The sequence below is a fragment of the Pongo abelii genome, chromosome 12, assembly GCF_028885655.2.
Source record: "Pongo abelii isolate AG06213 chromosome 12, NHGRI_mPonAbe1-v2.0_pri, whole genome shotgun sequence".
NCBI lineage: Eukaryota > Metazoa > Chordata > Mammalia > Primates > Hominidae > Pongo > Pongo abelii.
Window position 1 is genome coordinate 57,649,261 of NC_071997.2, and position 23,598 is coordinate 57,672,858.

General features: G+C 38.3%; 1 protein-coding gene and 1 pseudogene across 4 annotated transcripts in view; both read left to right on the forward strand.

Moving 5' to 3' along the window:
* The window catches only part of M1AP (meiosis 1 associated protein), a 92,486-nt gene continuing 68,888 nt past the window's right edge, over positions 1–23,598 (forward strand). Inside the window, exons 1-2 of one of the 4 annotated variants that reach the window (XM_054548005.2) lie at positions 1–58; positions 8,082–8,373. In XM_054548005.2, the coding sequence (XP_054403980.1) occupies positions 8,134–8,373 (240 nt within the window). In that variant the 5' untranslated portion in view covers positions 1–58; positions 8,082–8,133. The other 3 variants (XM_054548004.1, XM_054548007.2, XM_054548006.2) reach the window with 3 other exon arrangements.
* Positions 19,382–20,254, forward strand: LOC103889815 (Golgi apparatus membrane protein TVP23 homolog B-like; annotated as a pseudogene).

Here is a 23,598-nt window from a genome sequence, read left to right on the forward strand (position 1 = left end):
CGGCCTGAGGGGGGCGCCTCCGAACGCGCGGGCGCACGCTGAGAGCCGGGAGGACCAGGTGAGGGGGCCTCCGTCTTCCGAAGACAGGGACGCTTCTCCACGCCTCGGGGAGGGAGAGCAGCCCGAGAGCAGCAGGCACCACTTCGCAGGCTGGGCGTGGGCCGAACTCCGGCCCGTCCTCAGGCAGGTGTTGGTTGCGCTGGCCGTGGCGGGTGCCATGGCAAGACTGACGCCAAGAGAGAGGCTCCGAAATCGCTGTTGGAGTTATCCTTCCGCAGACTGTTCTGGGCGGCCAGGCCTGCGCGGAGTCTGGGCCCGGAGCTTCCTCCGCGGGACCTCCAGGCCCGAGGGCCGGGCTGCTGCTCTGCCAGGCACGGCAGGCGCCATGCCGAGGGACCACGAGGCTTCAGGGGGCCACGAGAATTTTTTTTTTCTTCTGGTTTTGCTTTGTTTTTGAGACGGAGTTTCACTCTTGTCGCCCAGCCTGGAGTGCAATGGCGTGATCTCGGCTCACTGCAACCTCCGCCTCCCGGGTTCAAGTGATTCTCCGCCTCAGCCTCTCGAGTAAGCTGGAAGTACAAGCTCCCGCCACCACGCCTGGCTAATTTTTTTATATTTTTAGTAGAGACGTGGTTTCACCATGTTGCCCAGGCTGGTCTCGAACTCCTGACCTCGTGATCCGCCCGCCTCGGCCTCCTAAAGTGCTGAGATTACAGGCGTGAGCCACCGCGCCCGGCCACGAGAATGTTTTCATTTCGTTTAAAGTGAACCCATGAAGTCAAAGAAAGTGTTTTGATTTTTTTCTCACGTCAGGAGGGGGAAATGAGATTTTTAGGGCCTACAAAATCCATTAACTTCTTTTAATCTTTTTTTAATGGAGGAAGGGGCCCACGAAATCTTTAATAGGGCCCTGCCAGAGGGAGAACCATTGAATCCTTTATCACGCGACAAAGTGAATGAGGGCTTGTAAAGGGGCCCTAACCTAGAAAGCTCAGCACGGAACAGAACAGAACATCCGCAGAGGCAGACACAGCGAGAAGCCGATCTGTGAGAGGTGGATCTCCCGGGGTGCGGGCAGGGGAGGGCCTGGTGTGAGGATGGAGAGTTGGGCAGAAGGCACAAGCAGAACTTTAGGGCCAGGGTAAAGAGATTGGATTTTGTTTCCAGTGGTGTAATTGGAAGTCCTTGGAGGGGTTTTAGTTTGGGCATAACTTGGTGGTTTTGGGTGGTTCAAGGCCCAGTTCCATTTTTAACCAGTTTGCAGGGAGAATTCATTAAGCGAGTGTTCTTGGCAAAAGTGGAGAGTATAGGGTCAAAATAAGGTCAGAGCCTGTTTAGTACTATGCCCAGACACATCAGATGCATGAATTGATGTTTGAGGATGTAAGGAAGAGAGCTGCCTCTTACCTCATTTAAAATACAGTCTTCCAATTGCACATTAGTGTGGGATTGAAAAATGACTGCAAGCTGAAACCATTCAAAGAGATCTTAAACACCAATGGGAAAAATTACAGTTCTATAACCTTGAAAAATTGTCAAAACACTAAAACTTTCTTACTAACTGTATAGGGAAATGTAAAACAGTAAAACTATTTCATATGCTAACTTAAAACATTAGAAACATTGAGAGCTAAAGTGTTTTATTTGTTGGAAAAAAACTTACCAAGAGTAGTTTGAACAGTACTTGTTTGCTTCTCATAGTAAAACTTATGAGAGAGCAAACATTTTTTCTGTGTCTTGGCAAACTGTCATACTTCTTTCTAAGTTTGGGTCAGTTTCCTACATTTTATCCTTTGTACCTTCAATTTTGTAAAATATCTCTGAAAGTTTATTTAATAATGAAGCTTTTTGCCAGTGGCCCTTTGTGTAGGATGTCTTCATCCTTTTCACCACAATGACTTTCCTCAAGTATGTTGATAAGTTTGCCTTCACTAAATTCCTCTGGCTGCTTCTCTAGAGTCTATCAAGTGGAGGCAGTGTCAACACTCTCATAGTCAGCTATTTCTCCTTTTAACTCCACTTACGTTAGATTCAGATTTCACTCTTGGCATTATCATTTTTTATTTCTTTGCTGCTCCTTTTATTGGCTAGTTTCCTCTTTCAATTTTTGTTTTTATAAAACATCACATGGGCTTATCACTAGGAGACAAGGAGGCGACACAACTACACACTTCTGTCTGTGCTTTAACTGACTAATGGATCTGCAGTGACCGGTCACCAACAGACTTTGAAAGAAGTGATATAATTAATTACTGATCATGATGCACTGATCACTATATCAGTACGCTATATCAGTATACTATACTATTGATACTGATAACTGTAGTAATTCGTGAACTAAAGAGCTAGATACTACTTTATGTAATTACAGTTAATATTCCATGGTAACTGAAATTTGAACTGTGTTGTTGGAGGACTAGTGTTAATTAACTAAATGGTAGTAACTGAAATCTATATACTGGAACCATGCAAAATGAGGACTGCCTTTACTTTATTTTTTTATTTTTATTTTTTTCGAGGGTGAGCTGGTGGTGTTAAACAGCAACTTTTATTGAAGCAGCAGTGTACAGCAGCAGCAGAGGTACTGCAAGTGTGGAGCAGGGCTACCCCATAGGCAGTGTGCTCAGAATAGCAGCTCAGAGGTAGTTCAGCAGTCATAGTTATACCCACTTGTAATTACATGCAAATTAAGGGGGAGTTGATGCAGAAATTTCTAGGAAAAGCATGGTAACTTCCAGGTCATAGAGTCGTTGTTATAGAAAGGGATGGTAACTTCTGAGTGTTGCCATGGCAATGGTAAACTGACATGGCACACTGGTGGGCATGTCTTATGGAAAGCTGCTTCCACCCTGGCCCTGTTTAAGCTAGTCCTCAATTTGGTCTGGTGTCCAAGCCCTTCCTGCAGAGTTGAGTCCCGCCTCCTACCTCACTATCAAAACTAAACTCATACGTGCCTTACGGCCCAGCAATACTGTATCCAGAATTGGTGGGTTCTTGATCTTGCTGACTTCAAGAATGAAGCCGCGGACCCTGGCAGTGTTACAGTTCTTAAAGATGGTGTGTCCGGAGTTTGTTCCTTCTGATGTTTGGATGTGTCTGGAGTTTCTTCCTTCTGGTGGATTCGTGGTCTCGCTGGCTTCAGGAGTGAAGCTGCAGACCTTTGCGGTGAGTGTTACAGCTCTTAAGGCGGCGTGTGTGGAGTTGTTCGTTCCTCCCAGTGGGTTCGTGGTCTCGCTGGCCTCAGGAGCGAAGCTGCAGACCTTCACGGTGAGTGTTACAGCTCATAAAGGCAGTGCGGACCCAAAAAGTGAGCAGCAGCAAGATTTATTGCAAAGAGTGAGAGAACAAAGCTTCCACAGTGTGGAAGGGGACCTGAGCGGGTTGCCCTGCCTCTACTTTAAAATGGCGTTTTCAGATGTAAGAGATGGAGATGGATAATTAAATTTAATTATACATTAAATAAGGCCTCTGACTACCTGTTTGTGTGAATTTCTCTGTGTCAGCTTCAAGTTCAGCATTCCATGTAGAAATTGGCCCCATGTACTTAAAGTACAGTTTACAAATATGTTATGTGCTTTCTTGGTAAATACATTAGTAATTGATTTGGATTTCTGGTTCAAGATGACTTTCAACAGATTAGCATATTCATTCATTTATTTTTCTAGCTGTATCCAGCACGTAATTGGAACTCAATTTTTAAAAATGTCAAATGAACAAATGCTGACTTCCACTATTCAAAAAGGGAAGTTTGAAGAGAATAACTTCACTGATTCATTTGGGGAAATACATCTATCTATGTATTTTTTTTTTTTTTTTTTTTTTGAGACGGGGTCTCGTGCTGTCGCCCAGGCTGGAGTGCAATGGCACGATCTTGGCTCACTGCAACCTCCGCCTCCCGGGTTCAAGCGATTCTCCTGCCTCAGCCTCCTGAGTAGCTGGGATTACAAGCACGCGCTACCACGCCCAGCTAATTTTTGTATTTTTAGTAGAGATGGGGTTTTACCATGTTGGTCAGGCTGGTCTCGAACTCCTGACCTTGAGATCCACCCGCCCGGCCTCTCAAAGTGCTGGGATTACAGGCGTGAGCCACCGCGCCTGGCCTATCTATGTATTCTTAGATCATTTTTAAAGATTCTAAATTCCAAAGTGTTTCTGAAAATTATCATAATTATCTTTCTATTGGTCACAGGGGAAATCAAATAAGCTTTAATTTTCCCTACATTCTTTAGCTAAAAACAATTATATAGAATGATTTTAGTTCTCAGAGGTGAGGACATATTTTTTAGCTATCTTTTTTATCATATTTCTTTTGTTTTCTTTTGATTGTCCTAATGTTCTTGAAATATTTTTATTATTAAATATAACATATATACAGAAAATGTCATAAAACATGAATGTATAGTTTAATAGTAGAAAGTGAATACCCAATATCCACAATAAAGATCAAGAAATAGAACATTAGGCTGGAAGTGGTGGCTCATCCCTGTAATCCCAGTACTTTGGGAGGCCAAGGTGGGAGGATTGCTTGAGCCCAGGAGTTTGAGACCAGCCTGGGCAACATGGCAAAACCCTGTCTCTACCAAAAAAAAACACAAATTAGCGAGGCATTGTGGTGCATGCCTGTAGTGCCAGGTACTTAGGAGGCTGAGGTGGGAGGATCACTTGAGCCTGGGAGGTGGAGGTGGCAGTGAGCTGAGATTGGGCCACTTGCTGCACTCCAGCCTGGGCGATGGAGCGAGACCGTGTCTCAAAAAAAAAAAAAAAAAAAAAAAAAAAAAAAAAAAAAAAAAGAACATTACCAACACCCCAGGACCCCCTTCTTTTGTCTCTTCTCATCATAATGCCTTCATTCTTTCCTAGGGAAAATCACTACCCTCATTTTTGTGATAATCATTTCTTTGCTTTTCTTTATAGTTTTATCACTGTGTATGCACCTCTAAACAATATAACTACTTTTGCTTATTTTTAAAATCTATGTAGATGAAATCATGCTACATGTGTATGTATTCTTTGTGTCTTGCTGCTTTTACTCAATATTATGTTTCTTAGAATCATCCATGTTGCCACATGCAACTGTAGTTCATTCATCTTCATTGCTGTATGTGGAAATATACTATGATTTATCCATTTTAATGTAGATTGACATTTGTGTTTTTTTCAGTTTTGGGTAATTGTGAACAAGATTGTTATTAATAGTCTTTTGGCTGCTATGATCTGACTTTTTTTTATGTATCCTGTTATATATGATTATTTAAAGATTATGTGATTAAGAACAAAAAAAATCCAAAAAGTTCTATAGATAAATTATTATAATTAGTAGGAGAGTGCAGCAAGGTTGTTAAATATAAAGTCAATATACAAAAATTAATTATAGCTGGGCACAGTGGTTCATGCCTGTAATCCCAGCACTTTGGGTGGCAGAGCCGGTTGGATTGGTTGAGCTCAGAAGTTCAAGACGAACCTGGGCAACATAGCAAGACCGCATCTCTATAAAAGATTGTTTTAATTAACTATATTTCTATACATAAGCAACAAACTAAAAATGAAATTTAAAAAGATGAGAAAGGGAGAGAAACTTTGTCATCGATAGTTCTTCGAAATGTAAATTAATATTTAAAAATTAACAGATCCCTAAGACCAAAATTTGACAAAAGACAAGGAGAACTTTTGGGAAAAATTACAAAGCTGTAGATTATTTTAGATTTTCTATATACACAATCATTGGCACACAATGACAGTTTTCTTTCTTCCATTGCAATGCCTTTTATTTATTTGTCTTACCTCATTACTACCTTCACTATAATGCTGAATAGAAGTGATGATAGCATGCTCCTTGTCTTACATGGAAAGCTTTCAACATATCACCATGAAGAATGATGTTTACTCTCTCTTTTTGTAAATATATTTTGTCAGATTATTCCTATCATCTATTCTTGCTCAGTCTTTATCATGCACAAATGCTGGGTTTTAAACAGAGGCTTTTTCGCATCTATTGGGATGATCATATCATTTTTCTCATTTACTTTTTTAATGTGACGAATTACGTGATTGATATTCTAATGTTATATCAACCTTATGTTCTTGGGATAAACTCAACTTGGTCATGCTGTGTTTTTTTTTGTATATTATTAGTTTCAATTTCTCTATATTTTATTTAGAATTTTTACAAGTTTATGGGTGAGATTATCCTATAATTTTTTTCTTATTACACCTTTATCTGGTTTCACTTTCAAAGGTTGTGCTAACCTCATAAAATTAATTGAGGAGGCCAGGTGCCATGGCTCACGCCTGTAATCCCCGCACTTTGGGAGGCCGAGGCAGGCAGATCACCTGAGATCAGGAGTTCGAGACCAGCATGACCAACATGGAGAAACCCTGTCTCTACTAAAAATACAAAATTAGCCAGGCATGGTGACACATGCCTGTAATCCCAGCTACTCGGGAGGCTGAGGCAGGAGAATCACTTGAACCCAGGAGGTGGAGGTTGCAGCGAGCCAAGATCATGCCATTGCACTCCAGCCTGGGCAACAAGAGTGAAACTCCATCTAAAAAAAAAAAAAAATTAGTTGAGGAGTGTATCCTGTTATATATGTTCTTCTGTTCTTAAAATAATTTGTTTAAGATTGAAATTCTTGGCTGGGCACAGTGGCTCACACCTGTAATCCCAGCAGTTCAGGAGGCTGAGGCAGGTGGATCACTTGAGCCCAGGAGTTTGAGACCATCTTGGGCAACATGGCAAGACCCCATCTCTACAAAAAAAAAAAAAAAAAAAAATTGAAATTCTTGGTCTTTGCAAGTTTGATGGAGCTCATCAGTGAAATTGTCTGACCCTCTTACTTGTGGGAAGATATTTGATTACCAATTACATTTCCTTAATGATTATAGACTATTTAGGTTTCTAAAATTTCTTTAGTATTGGTTAGATACATTTTTCTAGGAATTTGTCCACTTTATCAAATTTATTAGCATAAAGCTATTCATTATGTCCTCTTAAACCCTTTTCACGTTTGAGCATTTGTAATGATGTCCCTTTCTCATTCCTTATATTGGTTCTTTGTTCTCATTTGTTCTCACTTCCTAATCTGAGTCCTGGGGATAAGTATAAGTAGCCAGTAAAGAAAGAAGGCAGGAGTATTGGAGGCAGAGAAGCAGCATGAGCAAATGCACTAAAGTGAATATATTTGGTATTGTTTCCATGAAAACCTTGAGGTGAGGAACAGTTTCTAATGAGGCTAACAAGTAATGACAGGTCTTAAAGACAGTTTAAATTTTACCTTATAAGAGATTCAGACAACCAAAGAATTTTAACCAAGGAGAAATGTAGTCATATTTTCATTTTTAAGAATTATTCGTTAGGTACTAAACACACATATGCTAGGCATTGATGAATAAAATCAACAAGACAGGTTCTCTACCCTTGGGAAGCTTACAATATTGTGGGAGAGGCAGTCATAGAAACAAATTGTAGTAGAGTGCAATAAATGCCAATAAAGAAACAAAGCTTATGAGGGCAGATAGCTTACTTTGAGACAGAAGCTTGAGTTTTTTTGGTGTAACTTTTGATTAGTTCCACTCAGCATCTCTAAGCATTCTCAGGCTTACATTATAGGCAAACATCTAGATCTCTTGGCAGCTGTTAAAATAGGATGGCCTGGGCCGGGTACAGTGGCTCACGCCTGTAATTCCAGCACTTTGGGAGGCCAAGGCGGGCAGATCATGAGGTCAAGAGATCAAGACCATCCTGGCCAACATGGTGAAACCCCATCCTAAAAATACAAAAATTAGCTGGGCGTGGTGGCGCATGCTTGTAATCCCAGCTACTTGGGAGGCTGAAGCAGGAGAATCGCTTGAACCTGGGAGACGGAGGTTGCAGTGAGCCAAGATCGCACCACTGCACTCCAGCCTGATGACAGACCGAGACTCTGTCTCAAAAAAAAAAAAAAATTAGGATGGACTGGACAAGCTTTAGTACCCAATCTGACTCCTTTCTGGATTTGTTTCCCTCGACTTGTATTTTATATTTCAACAGAGCACACGTAATTCAGTTTGAAAACCAGTGGTTTCTCTTTCCTTCCCTATAGGTGTAAAGAATATCCAGCTGGTGGCTACAGTTCCCCTCCTGGTTTTGCTGCCATGCATCCTGGGCGAACTGCTGGTAAAGGGCCCTCCACTCACACTCAGATTGACCAGCAACCTCCACGGCTTCTCATTGTGCACATTGCTCTGCCGTCCTGGGCTGACATCTGCACCAACCTCTGTGAGGCTCTGCAGAACTTCTTCTCTCTAGCCTGCAGCTTGATGGGCCCCAGCCGCATGTCCCTGTTCAGTTTATACATGGTACAAGATCAGCATGAGTGCATCCTCCCTTTTGTGGTAAGTATATCTATATTTATTCATTTTACCCTGAAAGCAAATACAGTGGTAAGGTTTCTGGAATAGAGATCACAGTTATTAATACTTACAACAATAACCACACTACTTCTCCACACACAGTAGCCCCCGAGTAACACCATGAGAGCCAGAGGGCATCCTGCATATATAGGGGTGTGTACTGTTGAAGAGAAAATCCAAAATTATTAATCTGGGAGTATAAATAGGCTACAAGCTCCACTCCAGAGAGAGGGAGAGAAACCTTGGCATTGACAGATGTTTGAAATGTAAACAACTGACTCCTTTTATGCCCTTTGAAATGTAAACACACAAGGAGGGAAGCCTCTAAATCTCTTCTGAGGTCTCTGACTATTCAATCATCTTTTAACTTCCAAGACTTGCCCTTTAACCCAGGTACCAGATTTCTTTGCTCAGAAAGCCCTAACTATGCAAAAACATGAAAATATTTTTTCTACATTCCACATAGACTCAGGTGAAACTGCCCCCTAGGGTTATGGAAGGCAATGGCTGGGCCAGGGGCAGTGTCTTTACAAAGCTCCTTCATACATAAACAATTATCTATGCTCCTCCTCAAAATTTCAATCTTCCCTTTCTCCCTTGTATAAAATTCAGAATCATAGTGATGAGAAAGACTTCCAGAGGTTCTATGCATCTCCTTCCTTGAGGTAGCCTTGCTGCTAATATATGTTATCAAATGGATATAAGTCTTATTTAAGATTTCCAAAAGAGGAAATTTCATAAATCCATTGCTGAATTATGAATGTAATATATGACTGAAATCTATTTTTTTTATTAATGCCTTAGTTTCCCTCATTGGAAGTGGAAAGATAACATCTCTGTTGATACTATAAAGAATGAAAATAATATATATTACTTCATGCTTCTTGAGTTAGAACATACCCTGGTTGCTTTGACAGAACCTTAGGCTTACAACAACTCATGGTTTATTTCTTGACAAAAGTCACACAGGGAAAGTTTTGAGTATAAATGCTCCAAGTGTTAAGTGTGGGGATTTTGTCTGTGCATTGTTACTTAAGCTGGGTTGGGGTTGGGAAAAGGATAAAATTATTTAAGAAATTCAACTGATCCTTTCTACAGTTTGAACAGGATTTGGTACCTCTATTCATTGTTTATTGCTGTGTAACAAATTATCCCAAACTGTAGTGGTCTAAATTAATAAACATCATCTCATAGTTACTATGAGTTAGGAATTCATAAGTGGCTTAGGTAAATCAGGCTTGGGGTCCCTCATGAGGTTGTAGCCAAGATGTCAGTCATCTGAAAGCTTGATTGAGGCTGGAGGATCCAGTTGCAAGATGGCGTATTCACTTAGCTGTTGGCAGAAATTCTTATTTCCTGACCACTTGGATCTCTCCAAAGGGCTGTGTGAATGCCCTTAATTTGTGGCAGCGGGGCTTTTCCCAGAACAACTGATCCAAAAGAGAGAGAGAGCAATGAAGAAGCCAAAATACGTTTTATGTCTTAGTCTCAAAAGTAACATGTTGTCACTTCCTCCACATTCTGTTCATTGGAAGCAAGTCACTGTTCCACCCTAGATAGAATAACAGCAAGCTGATTTACCCTCTTGCCTAAAACAATAAAAAAAAACTGGATAAAACCTATGAAAAACACTTTTCAAAACACTGGACATCACGCAGCAAAGAACAAAGCCCCCTGGGAGATAGGAAGTCAATGAGGTGAGACTTAGAATTGTTCCAGCTTGCAGATCACCTGAGGTCAGGAGTTCAAGACCAGCCTGGCCAACATGGTAAAACCCCACCTCTACAAAAATACAAAAATTAGCCAGGCATGATGGTGGCTGCCTGTAATCCCAGCTACTTGGGAGGCTGAGGCGGAAGAATCACTTGAACCCTGGAGGCGGAGGTTGTAGTGAGCCGAGGTCGCGCCACTGCACTCCAGCCTGGGCAACAGAGCAAGACTCCGTCCCAAAAAAAAAAAAAATAGAATTGTCCCAGCTTACTGCCTTGAGAGAGTTTCTAAGCTACAATGCAGAGAGGGAGAACCTAGGGGCGGGTGCCAGTGGTTTCCTTGAGTCAAGGAGATGGATCTGGGACTTCAGAAAGACCAAGGTATTAATAGCTAGAGGAGAAGGAGCTACATACAGAACTCTATAAAGACCTGAAGAGGGTCCCCCTTGAGTATTCAGCAGAGTACTGATCAGTAAATGCACATGAGGAAACTACCCAAGGCCAAAGAAGGAGCCACCCTAAAGGACTAGAGACAGTGGTACCTGATACTCACAACTGGAATAGTACCTGTTCATATCAGCCAAGCTGGAAATCCTCATAATTCATGATACATTGGATAGAGGACTCACAAAGATCTTGCCTCAGTAGTAGGGCATGAAATAGCCCAAGACTTAGTACTGCTCAAGACTACCTAACATAAACACAAGATCCTAAGTGTCAAACTGTTTCCAGGTAACTTAACTATCCCAGAACAAAGCTCAAGAATATTTATAGAAATACAAAACTATCTAGCACCCATCAAGGTAAAATTCATACTGTCTGACGTTCAATCAAAACTTAAATAGGTGTGCAAAGAAGCAGGAAATTATGACTCATTATGAAGAAATTATTAATTAAAACTGACCCAGAAGTGACATAAATGTTAGAATTAGCAGATTAGGACATTAAGACAATTGTTATAATTGGGTTCCACGTGTTCAAAAAGCTAAGTGGAGATATAGAAGATGTTTTAAAAGTTCCAAATCAAACTTTTAGAGAGGAAAACTACAATTTCTGGCATGGAAAATACACTAGATGGAATTATTGGCAGATTAGACATTACAAAAGAAAAGATTAGTGAGCATGAAGACATAGGAATAGAAACTATCCAACATGAAACACAGAAAGAAAATAATCATTTTTTTAAATGGATAGAACATAATTGAGCTCTGGGGCAACTTCAAGCCATCTAATATATGTGTAATTAAAGTCTCCAAAGGAGAGGAACAGGGGATAGAAAAAATACTTCTAAAAAATGGCCAAAATTTTTCTAATTTTGATAAATACTCCAAACCCACAAATTTAAGAAATCAATGAATGCCATGCACAAGAAACATGAAGAAAACTACATTAAGGCACATCATATAAAAACTATTGTTAAAGATGAAATCTTGAGTCTGGGCATGGTGACTCACACCTATAATCTTAGCACTTTGGGAGTCTGAGGCAGGAGGATCACTTGAGCCCAGGAGTTTGAGATATGTGTAGAGAAAATACCTAAGACAATTATATTATAAACAAAGCAGGGGAAAGTGATATAAAGGGAGGTAAGGTTTCTACACTTCATATGAACTGGTAAAATGTAGACACCAATTGACTCTGATAAGTTTCTATGTACAATGTGATAATTAGAGCCACCACTAAAAAACCTTTACAAAGAAATACACCCAGAAACACCATGGATAAATCAAAATAGAGTATTTTTAAAATATTCAAATAGCCCATTGGAAGGTATGTAAAAGAAAACAAAAAACTAAAAACAGAGGGAACAAGCAGAAAACAACAAATAAATTGGCAGGCTAACATATCAATAGTTATATTAAATGTGAGTGACCTAAAAACGTCAATTAAAAGAAAGAGCTTGGCAGAGTTAATTTTTTAAATGACCCAACTATATCCTGTCTAAAAGAAACTAACTTCAAACATGTTAAATGTAGGCTGAAAGTAAAAGAATGGAAAGGGATATATCATGCAAGCATTAACCAAAACAAAGCAGGAGTAGATTTATTAATATATCAGATGAAACAGATTTCAGATCAAAGAATACCAGGTACAGAGAGGCACATTAGACAATGATGAAAAGGTCAATCCACCAAGAAGATACAGAAATCCTAAATGTGTATGCATCAAACAACAGAAGCTATAAAATATATGGAGCAAAAATTGATTGATCTAAAAGAAGAAATAGATAAATCCACAATTATAGTTGGATTCAGTGTCCCTCTCTCAACAATTGTAGAACATCAATAAGGATATAGAAAAACATCAGCCAACCGGATCTAATTGACATTTGTATAATACTCCACCCAACAACAAGCAGAATGCACATTCTTTTCAAGCACCCATGGAACATTTGCCAAACTAGACCATACCATGGGCCATGAAGGAAAGAAACTTAAACAAACTTTAAAAATTGAAATCATACATAGTATGTTCTCTGACACAATGAAATCAAGGTAAAAATCTATAACAGAAACATAACAGAAAAATTCCCCCAGACACTTGGAAACTAAACAGCACACTTCTAAATAATCCATTGGTCAAAAAGCAAAATGTCAAGGGAAATTTTTAAAGACAATACATTGAACTGAAGGTAAATGAAAATACAAATATCAAAATTTGTGGGATGCAGGTAAAGCAATGCTGAGAAGGAAATTTATGGCACTAAAATGCTTACATTAGAAAAGAGAAAAGTCAAATTAGTAATATAAACTCCCACCTCAAGAAACTAGAAAAGGAAAAGCAAAATGAACTCAAAACAAGCAAAAACAAGGATATAATGAAGAGCAAAAATAAGTGAAATTGAAAACAGAAAATAGAGAAGATCAATGAAAAGAAGTTGATTCTTTGAAAAGATCAATAAAATTAACAAACCTCTGGCAAGAATGACAAGGAAAATAGAAAAAGAAAATACAGATTACCAATATCAGGAATGAAACAGGGGAGTGTCATTATAGGCCCTTATTATTCCAAAGGATAATAAGAGAATACTACAGATACCTTTACATACGTAAATCTAACAACTTAGATGAAACGGACCAATTCCTTGAAAAGCACAAACTATCACAATCGCCCAATATGAAACAGTTTGAATGGCCTTGTAACCATTAAAGAAACTGAATTCATAATTTTTAAATTTTGAAAAAGAAATCTTCAGACCCAGGTGGTTTTATTGAAGAATTCTACTAAACATTTAAAGAAAAATAACATCAATTCTACATAATCTCTTCCAGAAAATATAAAAGAAGGAAATACTTCCAAACTCATTTTATGAGGCTATTTTTATCCACAAAATATACTAAGACAGTACAAAAAAAGAAAACTGAAGACCGATATCCCTCATGAACATAGATGACATAAAACTTAACAAAATATTAAAAAATAGAATTCAGCAATTAAAAAGAATTATACACCATAACCAAGTAGAACTTATTTCAGGGATGCAAAATTGGTTCAATATTTGAAAATCAATCAAAGTAGTATACCATATTAAAAGGCTAAAGAAGAAAACCACATGATTATGTCAATTGAAGTAGAATAAACATTTGACAAAGTTCAACGTCCACTCATGATAAAACCTACAGCTAATGCCATATTTAATGGTGAAAGACTGAATGCTTTCCCCCTAAGATTGAGACAAGACAAAGATGTCTGCTCTTAGTACTCCTCAGCATAGTACTATAAGTCCTAGGCAGCACAATAAGGTAAGAAAAGGAAATAAAAGGCATGCAGCTTGGACACGAAGAAATGAAATTGTCCCTGTTTGTGGATGATGTGATGGTCTATTTAGAAAATCCCAAGAATTTTGTACTACCCTTTGAGGAGAAGTATGTCAAATAATTTGTATACATATTTAAAACCACCACGGTTCCCTTCTGGTGATATACTAACACCTTAAGTCAAGTGATAAGAGCCTGGATTTCTGAGAGGGAGCTCAATCCTCAGGTACTTCCCACTGGTAGTTTTGCCCTTACGAAATTGCCTCTATAGTAACTGCTAACCTTCTCATTACAAATATACAAGATATTTGTTGGTCATTTTCAGACACTCAATTCAGACAAATCGCTGTATTTGCTAATATGTTAATAACATTAAGCAGATATTATGGAGTGCTTACTGTATACATGGCATCATGCTAAGTGTTTTTTCCATGACTTTCATTTTTATCCTAATATATGTTTGCTTATTGATGTATGTATTCAATGTAGTTTTTAAAATCTATTGTTATCTTTTAGCTTATAACTTTAAAAAGTATTTTAGATTTTATTTTCCTTTTTAATTGAGTATTTATGTAAGGAGCTGTTAAGTCAGTCAAATTGCTAGGAAGAAACAGATAGATGGCTCACCCAAACCAAATAATTTTCAAAGAAATATAGAAGGGAATATTTACGTAGGTGTGTGCACAGTTTAGATGGTGCAATAGCCATACCACCTCTAGGACTGAAGAGGAGGGAACTGTCTGAAGAGGGCTGCCTGACAGGATCTTTGGCCTTTGTTAAAGAAAAAGTTATTCATGACATTGTTAAATTATGGTAAGAAAGACTTTACTGAGGACCAACACAATAGGTATGTTGTTATGGTCCTAAATAAAGGGACCATAGCATTGGTCCCTTGGAAATCCATCGATAGGTATAAGGACAATGACAATGGGATGTTGCAATGGGAAAGAGAGATTGGGCTCAATTCTGAATATGGCACAAGCAAGTGGGAATATATAGCCAAGGAGCCTGTGGGGATCAGTGGATAGATAATTACTAAGAGGAAACATCAGGGGTAAGGGGAATTCTGGCTAAACTGACTTACAGGATTCTTGCTGAAAACAGTCCAGGGTGATCAGACATCACCTGGGGGATGGTGCAGGATGAGGAACCCAATCAGATACTGAGAATGATCAGACATTAAGAGTAGGGGATTCTCGCCAAACTGACTTAGCAGAGTTCTTTGCTAAAACGAAATTTTACGAGGACGTGCACAGATGGGCCTAAGAAAAGGTTTAGAAGCCTGACTAAAATTTGGTCAAGGAAAGAATCATGTTGCCTTCAGAAGAAGGATGCAGCCATCCCATGGCAATCTGGTGAGGAGGAAATCAGGAGATGAAATACCCTGACCTCACTTTCCTCCCACATGCAGATCTCCTGCTGGTGCCTCCCATTGACCAAAGCCAGCTGGAAGTAAGAGTGTGAATAACCTCATTGAATCAGTCCCTGTGGATCACCTTCCTAGGGCACAAAATAGGGTAGAGAAAGTAGAGAGTGATCTGGAAGGGCAAATGGAAGATATCCAGTATAAGAGGTTTCTTAGGAAATGAGCCCATGTCCCAAACAAGGGTAAAAGAATTTTTTTTCCTCCTCAAGTGGCTATGTTATATCCCTCTGGCACTCCTCGGTACATTTGGACCTAGTTGAATCCCTTAATCTTTTAATCACTCCACTAGAAAAGGCAGACAGCTTTACACTAGAAACCGCTGACTTGTCAGAAGCTCAACTAAGCTAGGAAAGAGCTGAGCTGTCATAGTAGCTGATTAACGACATCAAGCTGCAAATAAAGGGTAAGCCTTTGATTATTTACACTAATAGTATAAGCAGGAATCTAAACTGGAGAAAGTGCCTACTTGTCCTATTCCATTTCCTCCATGGAACTGTGCACTGGTTGAAGATAAGTGCAGACATGGGGATAGTTTCACTGTTGAAGGAGTCCCAAACAAAAGGCTCTAGCAATTTTATGCACCCTGGGGTTGAGGGGAAGGCAAGGAGGGAAGGCTAGGAGTGGAAAAGTACTGAGTAGTGACTCAGAGTAGGGAAAAGTGTCTTTAAGGCTTCCTTCTCCCTTCCGCCACAAGGAGGTCTTGACAGAGGGCCTGAGGAGGACTTGGCCCAAGGCCTCAGATGAAGAGAGGTAGAAATGAAAGTACCAGAGCTAGGAATACAAATATTCCAAGAACATGACCAGCTAGGGGTTCTGAATCCTTGACTGCAACTCCCTACAGAGACTGCAGTGCATTGGCTGTGCACCAAGTCTGGTGTGGCAAAGGCAGCTTTTTCCCCATGAGGCCTTCCAGGTAAATTATTTGTAATTGCTTATGGTCAGACTTGAAAAAATCAAACATAGGTTTTTAACCAGGAATCAGACTCCTCACTGGCTTCTCAGGAAAAATTGAAAGCCAAAATTTCTTTCCAACCAAACAATAAGTTCAACCCTAGTTAAAAGCTCAAGAAAATTGCTGAAACAATGCTATTACCTTACGTATAGAACAATCCAATCTTTGCTTACGGAAAAACATGACCTTCAATCCATTGTCACTGACCTATATAAATATTTGACATTTTCTATCTGCAGAAGCAGCTTAAAATATAAATGGCGAAAGATAGCATGTGGGAAATCTTACTCAGAATGAATACCTCAATATATCCTCTCATATTTAATTTTTGAGTATAATCAAATAATTCTGAATGTTTTATAAGGAGTCATGACAAGGGATTCATAATTAATATTAAAATTCCTTTTATATCCAGTGTGCCCTTAATATAAATAATTCCAATCAGAATGATTCATTTCCCCTCAAAACAGGGTTTCAGAAGAATGCCCTTACTGTGAAGATCTTCCCAATTATTTTACTTTTTCATAATAAAAAACTTATTTAAATCATATATTATCTACAATGAAATATTAGGACTCAGAGTATTCTAATTTAGCTATAATACTTATTTTCTCATTCTTAATAGCTGGCATTCAAATGGAATCACTTCAAGGTGGCAAATAATAGAGATATGTTAAACAGCATAAAGGTAAATCTCAAGAAAGATAATATAATAAACTATAAGTTAGTGCTACAATAAAGGGAGAGTAAGAGTAATAAAAGGAAATACACTAATTTTGTCATTTCCGTAGTGGTGAATTAATAGATACTGCTAAAGATTAACTTAAGGGAATTACACAGAGTTATAAAGATAATCACTAAAGCAGAAATACAGGCCTTCCTAATCATGACAAGACAAACATACAGAAAAAATAAAAATAAAATATAAAAGTAAAGTGATTTTCTAAAAGCTGTAAAAATAAAGAGTATACCATAAAATAATATAACTAAAAACAAACATATCTGTCATATCAGATGCTTTTTAGAACTTACAGACAGACTTGATCAAAAAGCAAATCTGTTGTTTTCAAGAGACACAGCTACAACAAAATGATTCAGAAAGGTTGAAAATAAAAGAGTGGGCAAATGTATACTAGGCAAAAGCAAACCAAACAAAGAGAATTACGATCAATTGCAGACAAGGTTGAATTTGGAGCAAAATGCATTAAATGAAACTAAAAATGGCACTTTAATGCTAGGGCAAAAACAGAGTAGAGTACAGACTGATCAAGAAGGCACACTGAGAAATACCCTTTGACCCAGCAATCCCATTACTAGGTATATACTCAAATGAATATAAATCATTCTGTTATAAAGATACATGCACACATGTGTTTACTGCAGCACTATTCACGATAGCAAAAACTTGGAACCAACCCAAGTGCCCATCAGTGATAGGCTGGATTAAAAAAAAATGTGGTACATACACATCATGGAATACTATGCAGCCATAAAAAGGAATGAGATCATGTCCTTTGCAGGGACATGGAGGAAGCTGGAAGCCATCATACTCAGCAAACTAACACAGGAACAGAAAACCAAAGATGGCATGTTCTCACTCATAAGTGGGAGCTGAACAATGAGAACACATGGACACAGGGAGGGGAACAACACACACTGGGGCCTGTTGAGGAGGCGGGAGGAGGGAGAGCATCAGGACCAATAGCTAATGCATGTGGGGCTTAATACCTAGGTGATGGGTTGATAGGTACAGCAAACCACCATGGCTGTACATAGGTTGGTTACCTATGTAACAAACCTGCACGTTCTGCACATGTATCCCAGAACCTAAAATAAAATAAAATTTTTTTTAAGGTGCATTGAAGATATTTAGCATAGAAGCCTTGTTGGAAGGGGAGCCTATTAAAAATATGTCAGTTTTGAATACCTATATACCAGCCTGGTGAGGTGGCTCATGCCTATAATTCCAGCACTTTGGGAGACCAAGGAAGGAGGATCACATAAGCCCAGGAGTTCAAGACCAGCCTGGACAACATAGTGAAACCTCGTCTCTACGAAAAAGTTTTTTAAAAGACATGGTGGTACATACCTGTAGTCTCAGCTACTCAGGAGGATAAGGCAGGAGGATCACCTGAGCCCCAGAGGTTGAAGTTGCAGTAAGTCATGATTGTGCCACTGCACTCCAGCCTAGGCAGCAGAGCAAGGCCTTGTCTTAAAAAAAAAGGTTGTAAATCTCTTATCCAAAATACTTGAGACCAGAAGTGTTTCAGACTTTAGATTTTTTTGAATTTTGGAATATTTGCATGTACATAATGACTTAGGGATGGGACCCAAGTCCAAACATGAAATTCACTGGTTTCATATATACCTTATATACACCATCTGAAGGTAATTTTATACATTTTTTATTTTTGAGACAGAGTCTTGCTCTGCCGCCCAGGCTACAGTGCAGCGGCATGTTCTCAGCTCACTGCAACCTCCACCTCCCAGGTTCAAGCGATTCTCCTGCCTCAGTCTCCCGAGTTGCTGGGATTACAGGTGCCCGCCACCGCACCCAGCTAATTTTTGTATTTTCTAGTAGAGACGGTGTTTCACCATCTTGGCCAGGCTGGTCTCAAACTCCTGACCTCATGATCCACCCGCCTCAGCCTCCCAAAGTGCCGGGATTACAGGCATGAGCCACCGCACCCAGCCTATACAATATTTTTAAAATAATTTTGTGCACGAAACAAAGTTTTGACTGCAACCCATCACATGAGGTCAGATGTGCAGTTTTCCACTTATGGCCTCATGTTGGCCCTCAAAAAGTTTTGGATTTTGGAACATTTCAGATTCAGACTTTTAGATTAGGGATGTTCAACCTGTATTGGCAATATAATCCAGTGTCACATTAAAAGAATTATATGCCAAAAATTGAAATATGGTTTAATATTAGGAAATCTATTAATATAATTTACTATGTTAACATATCTAAGGAGAAGAAACATCTTATGATCATGTTCATCTCTGTAACTTCTGAAAAAGCATTTGATAAAATTCAACATCCAATTTTGTTTTGTAAAAACTCTAATAAAACAGAAACAGATAGCTATTCTTTAGCATAATACATTTCTTTTTCAATTCAAGAGTTAGTATTGTTCTTAATGGAAAAACACTAAAGACATTCCCATGCAAGATAAGGAAGTTTAGTATCATCACCATTATTTAAAAGTATTCTGGGCCATGAAGCAGCAGGATAGTAATGATGACACTGCAGATGTTTCACTATTTGATGCAGAAGAGGAGACAACTAATAGACCAAAAAAATCCAAAAATCAGATATTCAGTGGTATTGTTTTTCCACTTACTCTTTCAAGTCAGTGCAATCATTGTCTATCTTCTCTGTGAGTTACTCAGCAGCAGCTTTATTGCCTGTATGAAGACAATTAACTTGTTGTTGTCATGTGACTTTTGGGCAGCAAAGAATATCACAGGTAGACTAATGGTTGGCCTATGTTAGTGGAGTCACATTGATGAAGATGGAAAGAACCATTGGGTGTTTGAATCTAGAAAGTCATCCTCTCAAGATAATAAAACTGTGTCAGAAGCTGAATCAAGAATCTTTTGATTGGGACTTATAGTCTGTGCAGTGCTTTGGGTGATATTTGCCTTTAGTGCCTTGTTCTCCTTCAGAGTAAACTGGTTAGCAGTGGTTATCATGCGTATGGTGCTAGCAGATGCCAACCTATATGGTTACATCAGGTGTAAGGTGAGCAGCAGAAATAATTTAACCAACATGGCTACCTCGTATCTTGTAAAGCAGTTTTTAAGACAAAACACTGGAGATGATCGGAGAAGCCTCCTGAATAGAGAAAGCTTATGTGCTTTGTTACATTGGGGAACAACTGAACAGATTCTTGACTCTGAACCTTTTGGAGCTTATTCGATGTCTCAATGAGGAGGATTGGCTTTGTTTTTCCACTTAAAAACTATTTATGAAAAGGAAAAGTAGTTTTCATATTGTTTTTATTTCCTTTCCAGCAGTGGGGAATGGAAAGTATGTTGGCAGTAGAAACATTGTCAAGATTTGTTCTGTAGTGTATGTACATGTTCCATAGGTATGCGCATGGTCATGTAATATCAATATATCCCAAATTAATGAAAGAGTTTATTTACATGTATAATGGAGACCTTTGCATTTTGATCCATAGAACATAGGAGGATGTTCTTAGTCTATCTCAAAGCTCTATGTGTTTACATATTATTTCTGTAGGTTATTTTCAGAAGTAAGTTTTGCTTTCATGGTAAGAGTGAGTGCTTTGACTTATGTATAAATGAGAAATAATTGTTAGATTTTAATATGCACTTCATGGAGAAATTTCTTAGACAAATGCAAGCAAGTGAAAACCAAATTAGGGCTATTGGTATTAACTAGTTTCTAAAATGTTATTTTTATTTGCAAGAAGTCATTTACTACAGCCCAGGTAATATGAATGGAATCATCATAGTTTATGTTTAAGGGATACCCAGAGATTCCTGCTGTTCTATTTATTTTACAGAAAAGATGGCCAGATTTTTCTTTAGAACTTCCTGAAAGCTCTTCAGTGGACCTTGAACTAATAAAATCTATCTTTTACCACTAAAACAATAAAAATAAAAATAAAAGTATTCTAGATATTTACACTGATGTAGTGATACAAGAAAAAGAAATTAGGGTATGAAATGAGAAAAGAGGAGATTAAATTGTTATTTGCGGATTATTTGATTATGTATCCAGAAAGCCCAAGAGAATCAACTAGGAAATTATTTGAAACAATAAAATAATCCGCAGCAAAATCAACACAGATATTTGTACTCTTTATATGTCTAAGAGCAACAAGTTAAAAGTTATAATGGAAGAAAATTTTTCATCACAATAACCAAAATGATCAAATACTTATGAATGAAATTAACAATAAATATGCAAGATTTATATGACTTAAAATACTATTGATATATTTACATTAATAATAATGTTATACATCATAAATATATATAGTTTTCCTTTTGCCAATTAAAAAATTGTTTAATACTATTGAGAAACACAAAAAGAGACTTGAACAAATAAAAAGCCATTAGTTTTTGGGACGACTCAGATGTCAGTTATCCCTAATATACAAATGTAATGCAATTCCCAAAAATTATAAAATTTCCAACAGGAGAACTAGACATTCTGCTAGTAAAGTTCAAATTTTAAAAGAAAGAATATCCAGGGACTATCCCTATCAGATATTAAACAGATATTCAAAACGATGTGATACTGGAGATTGAAAGACAGATTGTAATGGAATACAATTTAAAGTTCATTTAAAAAAATACATGTGGGAACTTATTATGTAATAAAGATAGCATTTAAAATGAGTTGGGAAAAAGGCTATTAATAAATGTTTGGATCAGCTGGATAGCCATATGGGAAAAGTAAAGCTAGATCCATACTCACAGCATATACCAGCATAGATTCCTGATGGAGCAAAGTATAAAAATAAACTATACAAGTACTAGAACAGATTGTATTAGTCTGAGTACAATCAGGAAACAAACCACACAGTGATTTAAACAAGGAAATTTTGTGTAAAAAGTTTTAATACAGGCTGGGCATGTTGGTTCATGCCTGTAATCCTAGCACTTTGGGAGGCCAGGGTGGGAGGATTGCTTGAGGCCAGGTGTTCACAACCAGCCTGAGCAACATAGTGAGACCTCATCTCTACAAAAAATTTAAAAATAAAAAATTAGCCAGACATGGTGGCCTGCAACTGTAATCCTAGCTACTCAGGTGGCTGAGGCGAGGGGATCCCTTGAGCCCAGTGCCGTGAACTATGATTGCATCACTACTGCATTCTAGCCTGGGTGACAAAGCAAGATCCTATCTCAAAAAAAAACAAACCAAAAACCTGAAATATAGATTAACATATTAAACTATGATAATAGATTACCTATAAGATATAAGGGAATTTATATGGTACCCTAGGGCTAAGGGAGAGATCCTAAGGAAAGTCAAACTTGAAAAGGGGACTCCCTTCCCAAGGCTGGGGTTCACACCAAATTGCAGAATGTGTATTTGTAACCCACTGGATGGCAGAGTTCACTAGTTTGTCAAGGCTAAAGTTGGTCTACAGTTCCTGGGAAAGCAGGAAGCTACTCTCCAGTGATAGGTGAGCTACAGTGGTGGCTGGGCTTACAGGCATGCAGAGAGAGTGCAGGCAGGATGCCCAGAATATGTTTTCTCCATGTTGGAAGAGCAGTAGCATTGAGATGGCCACAGGAGACAAACTTCTCACGGGGAGGGACAAGTAAGCAAAGGGAATTAGGCATTAGTACAGGCAGGAGGCCTGAATCATGTGGTGTCTATGTTGAAAGGGCTGCAGAAAGGTGATTACTAGGCCAGGTAGGGCTATGAAGTCACTGAAAGACTATGAATTCTGAATGCATGGATGGGTCACCATTAGATGTCCCTATACCCCACAGCTGACCCACAGTGTGCTGCATGTAACAACAGGAGAGCCTCTTCATGTCCCTCCAGTGCCCTTTACTAAGAAAACTTAACATTGTGCTCACTGTAAAAGAGAAATGCTTAAAGGAATTTATCATAGAGCATGTACTGAAGGATCAGTTTGGAGTTGAGAGGCAATAAATTAATAATTAATACACAGACCATGGGGAGAAAATAATAGGAATGGCTTTTCTAAGCATAATATAAAACCAAAAAATCTAAAAATAAAAGATTAATAATATATAAAAACAGAAAATGTATGCTTGGAAAAGAACACACATGCAAATTTCTAAAGATAAATAACTATGAGGAAAAGTATTTGCTTCTCATACCATGTAGAGTTAATTTTCTACATACATAGAAAACTACAACTCAGTAAGAAAAAGCATTCAATAACTCAATAGAAAATGAGGATAGATATACACAGTCAGTTTTCAGAAAAGAAAATATAAATGACATTGAGACATGAAAATACATCAACCTCATTCATAGTAAGAGAAACCCAAATATGCAGAGATGTCACTTTCCACCTATATGATTGGCAAAAATTTTCTATGACACATTTTCATGAGAATTTGAAGAAATAAGCATGCTTATATGCCATTTGTCAGTGTATAAATTGACATTATAGAGTGCAATTTGGTGACAGTATCACAATTTACGTATCTTTTAACATAGCAAATTCACTTCTAGGACCTTATCCTACATATATATTTACACATGTACAAAAATAACTTAAGTACAAGATTATTTATTTTAGCACTGTTTGCAGTAACAAAAGACTGGAAACAAACTGAATGTCTGTAAATAGGGGATTAGTTACATGAAATCATGGTTCATCCATTAATGGAATA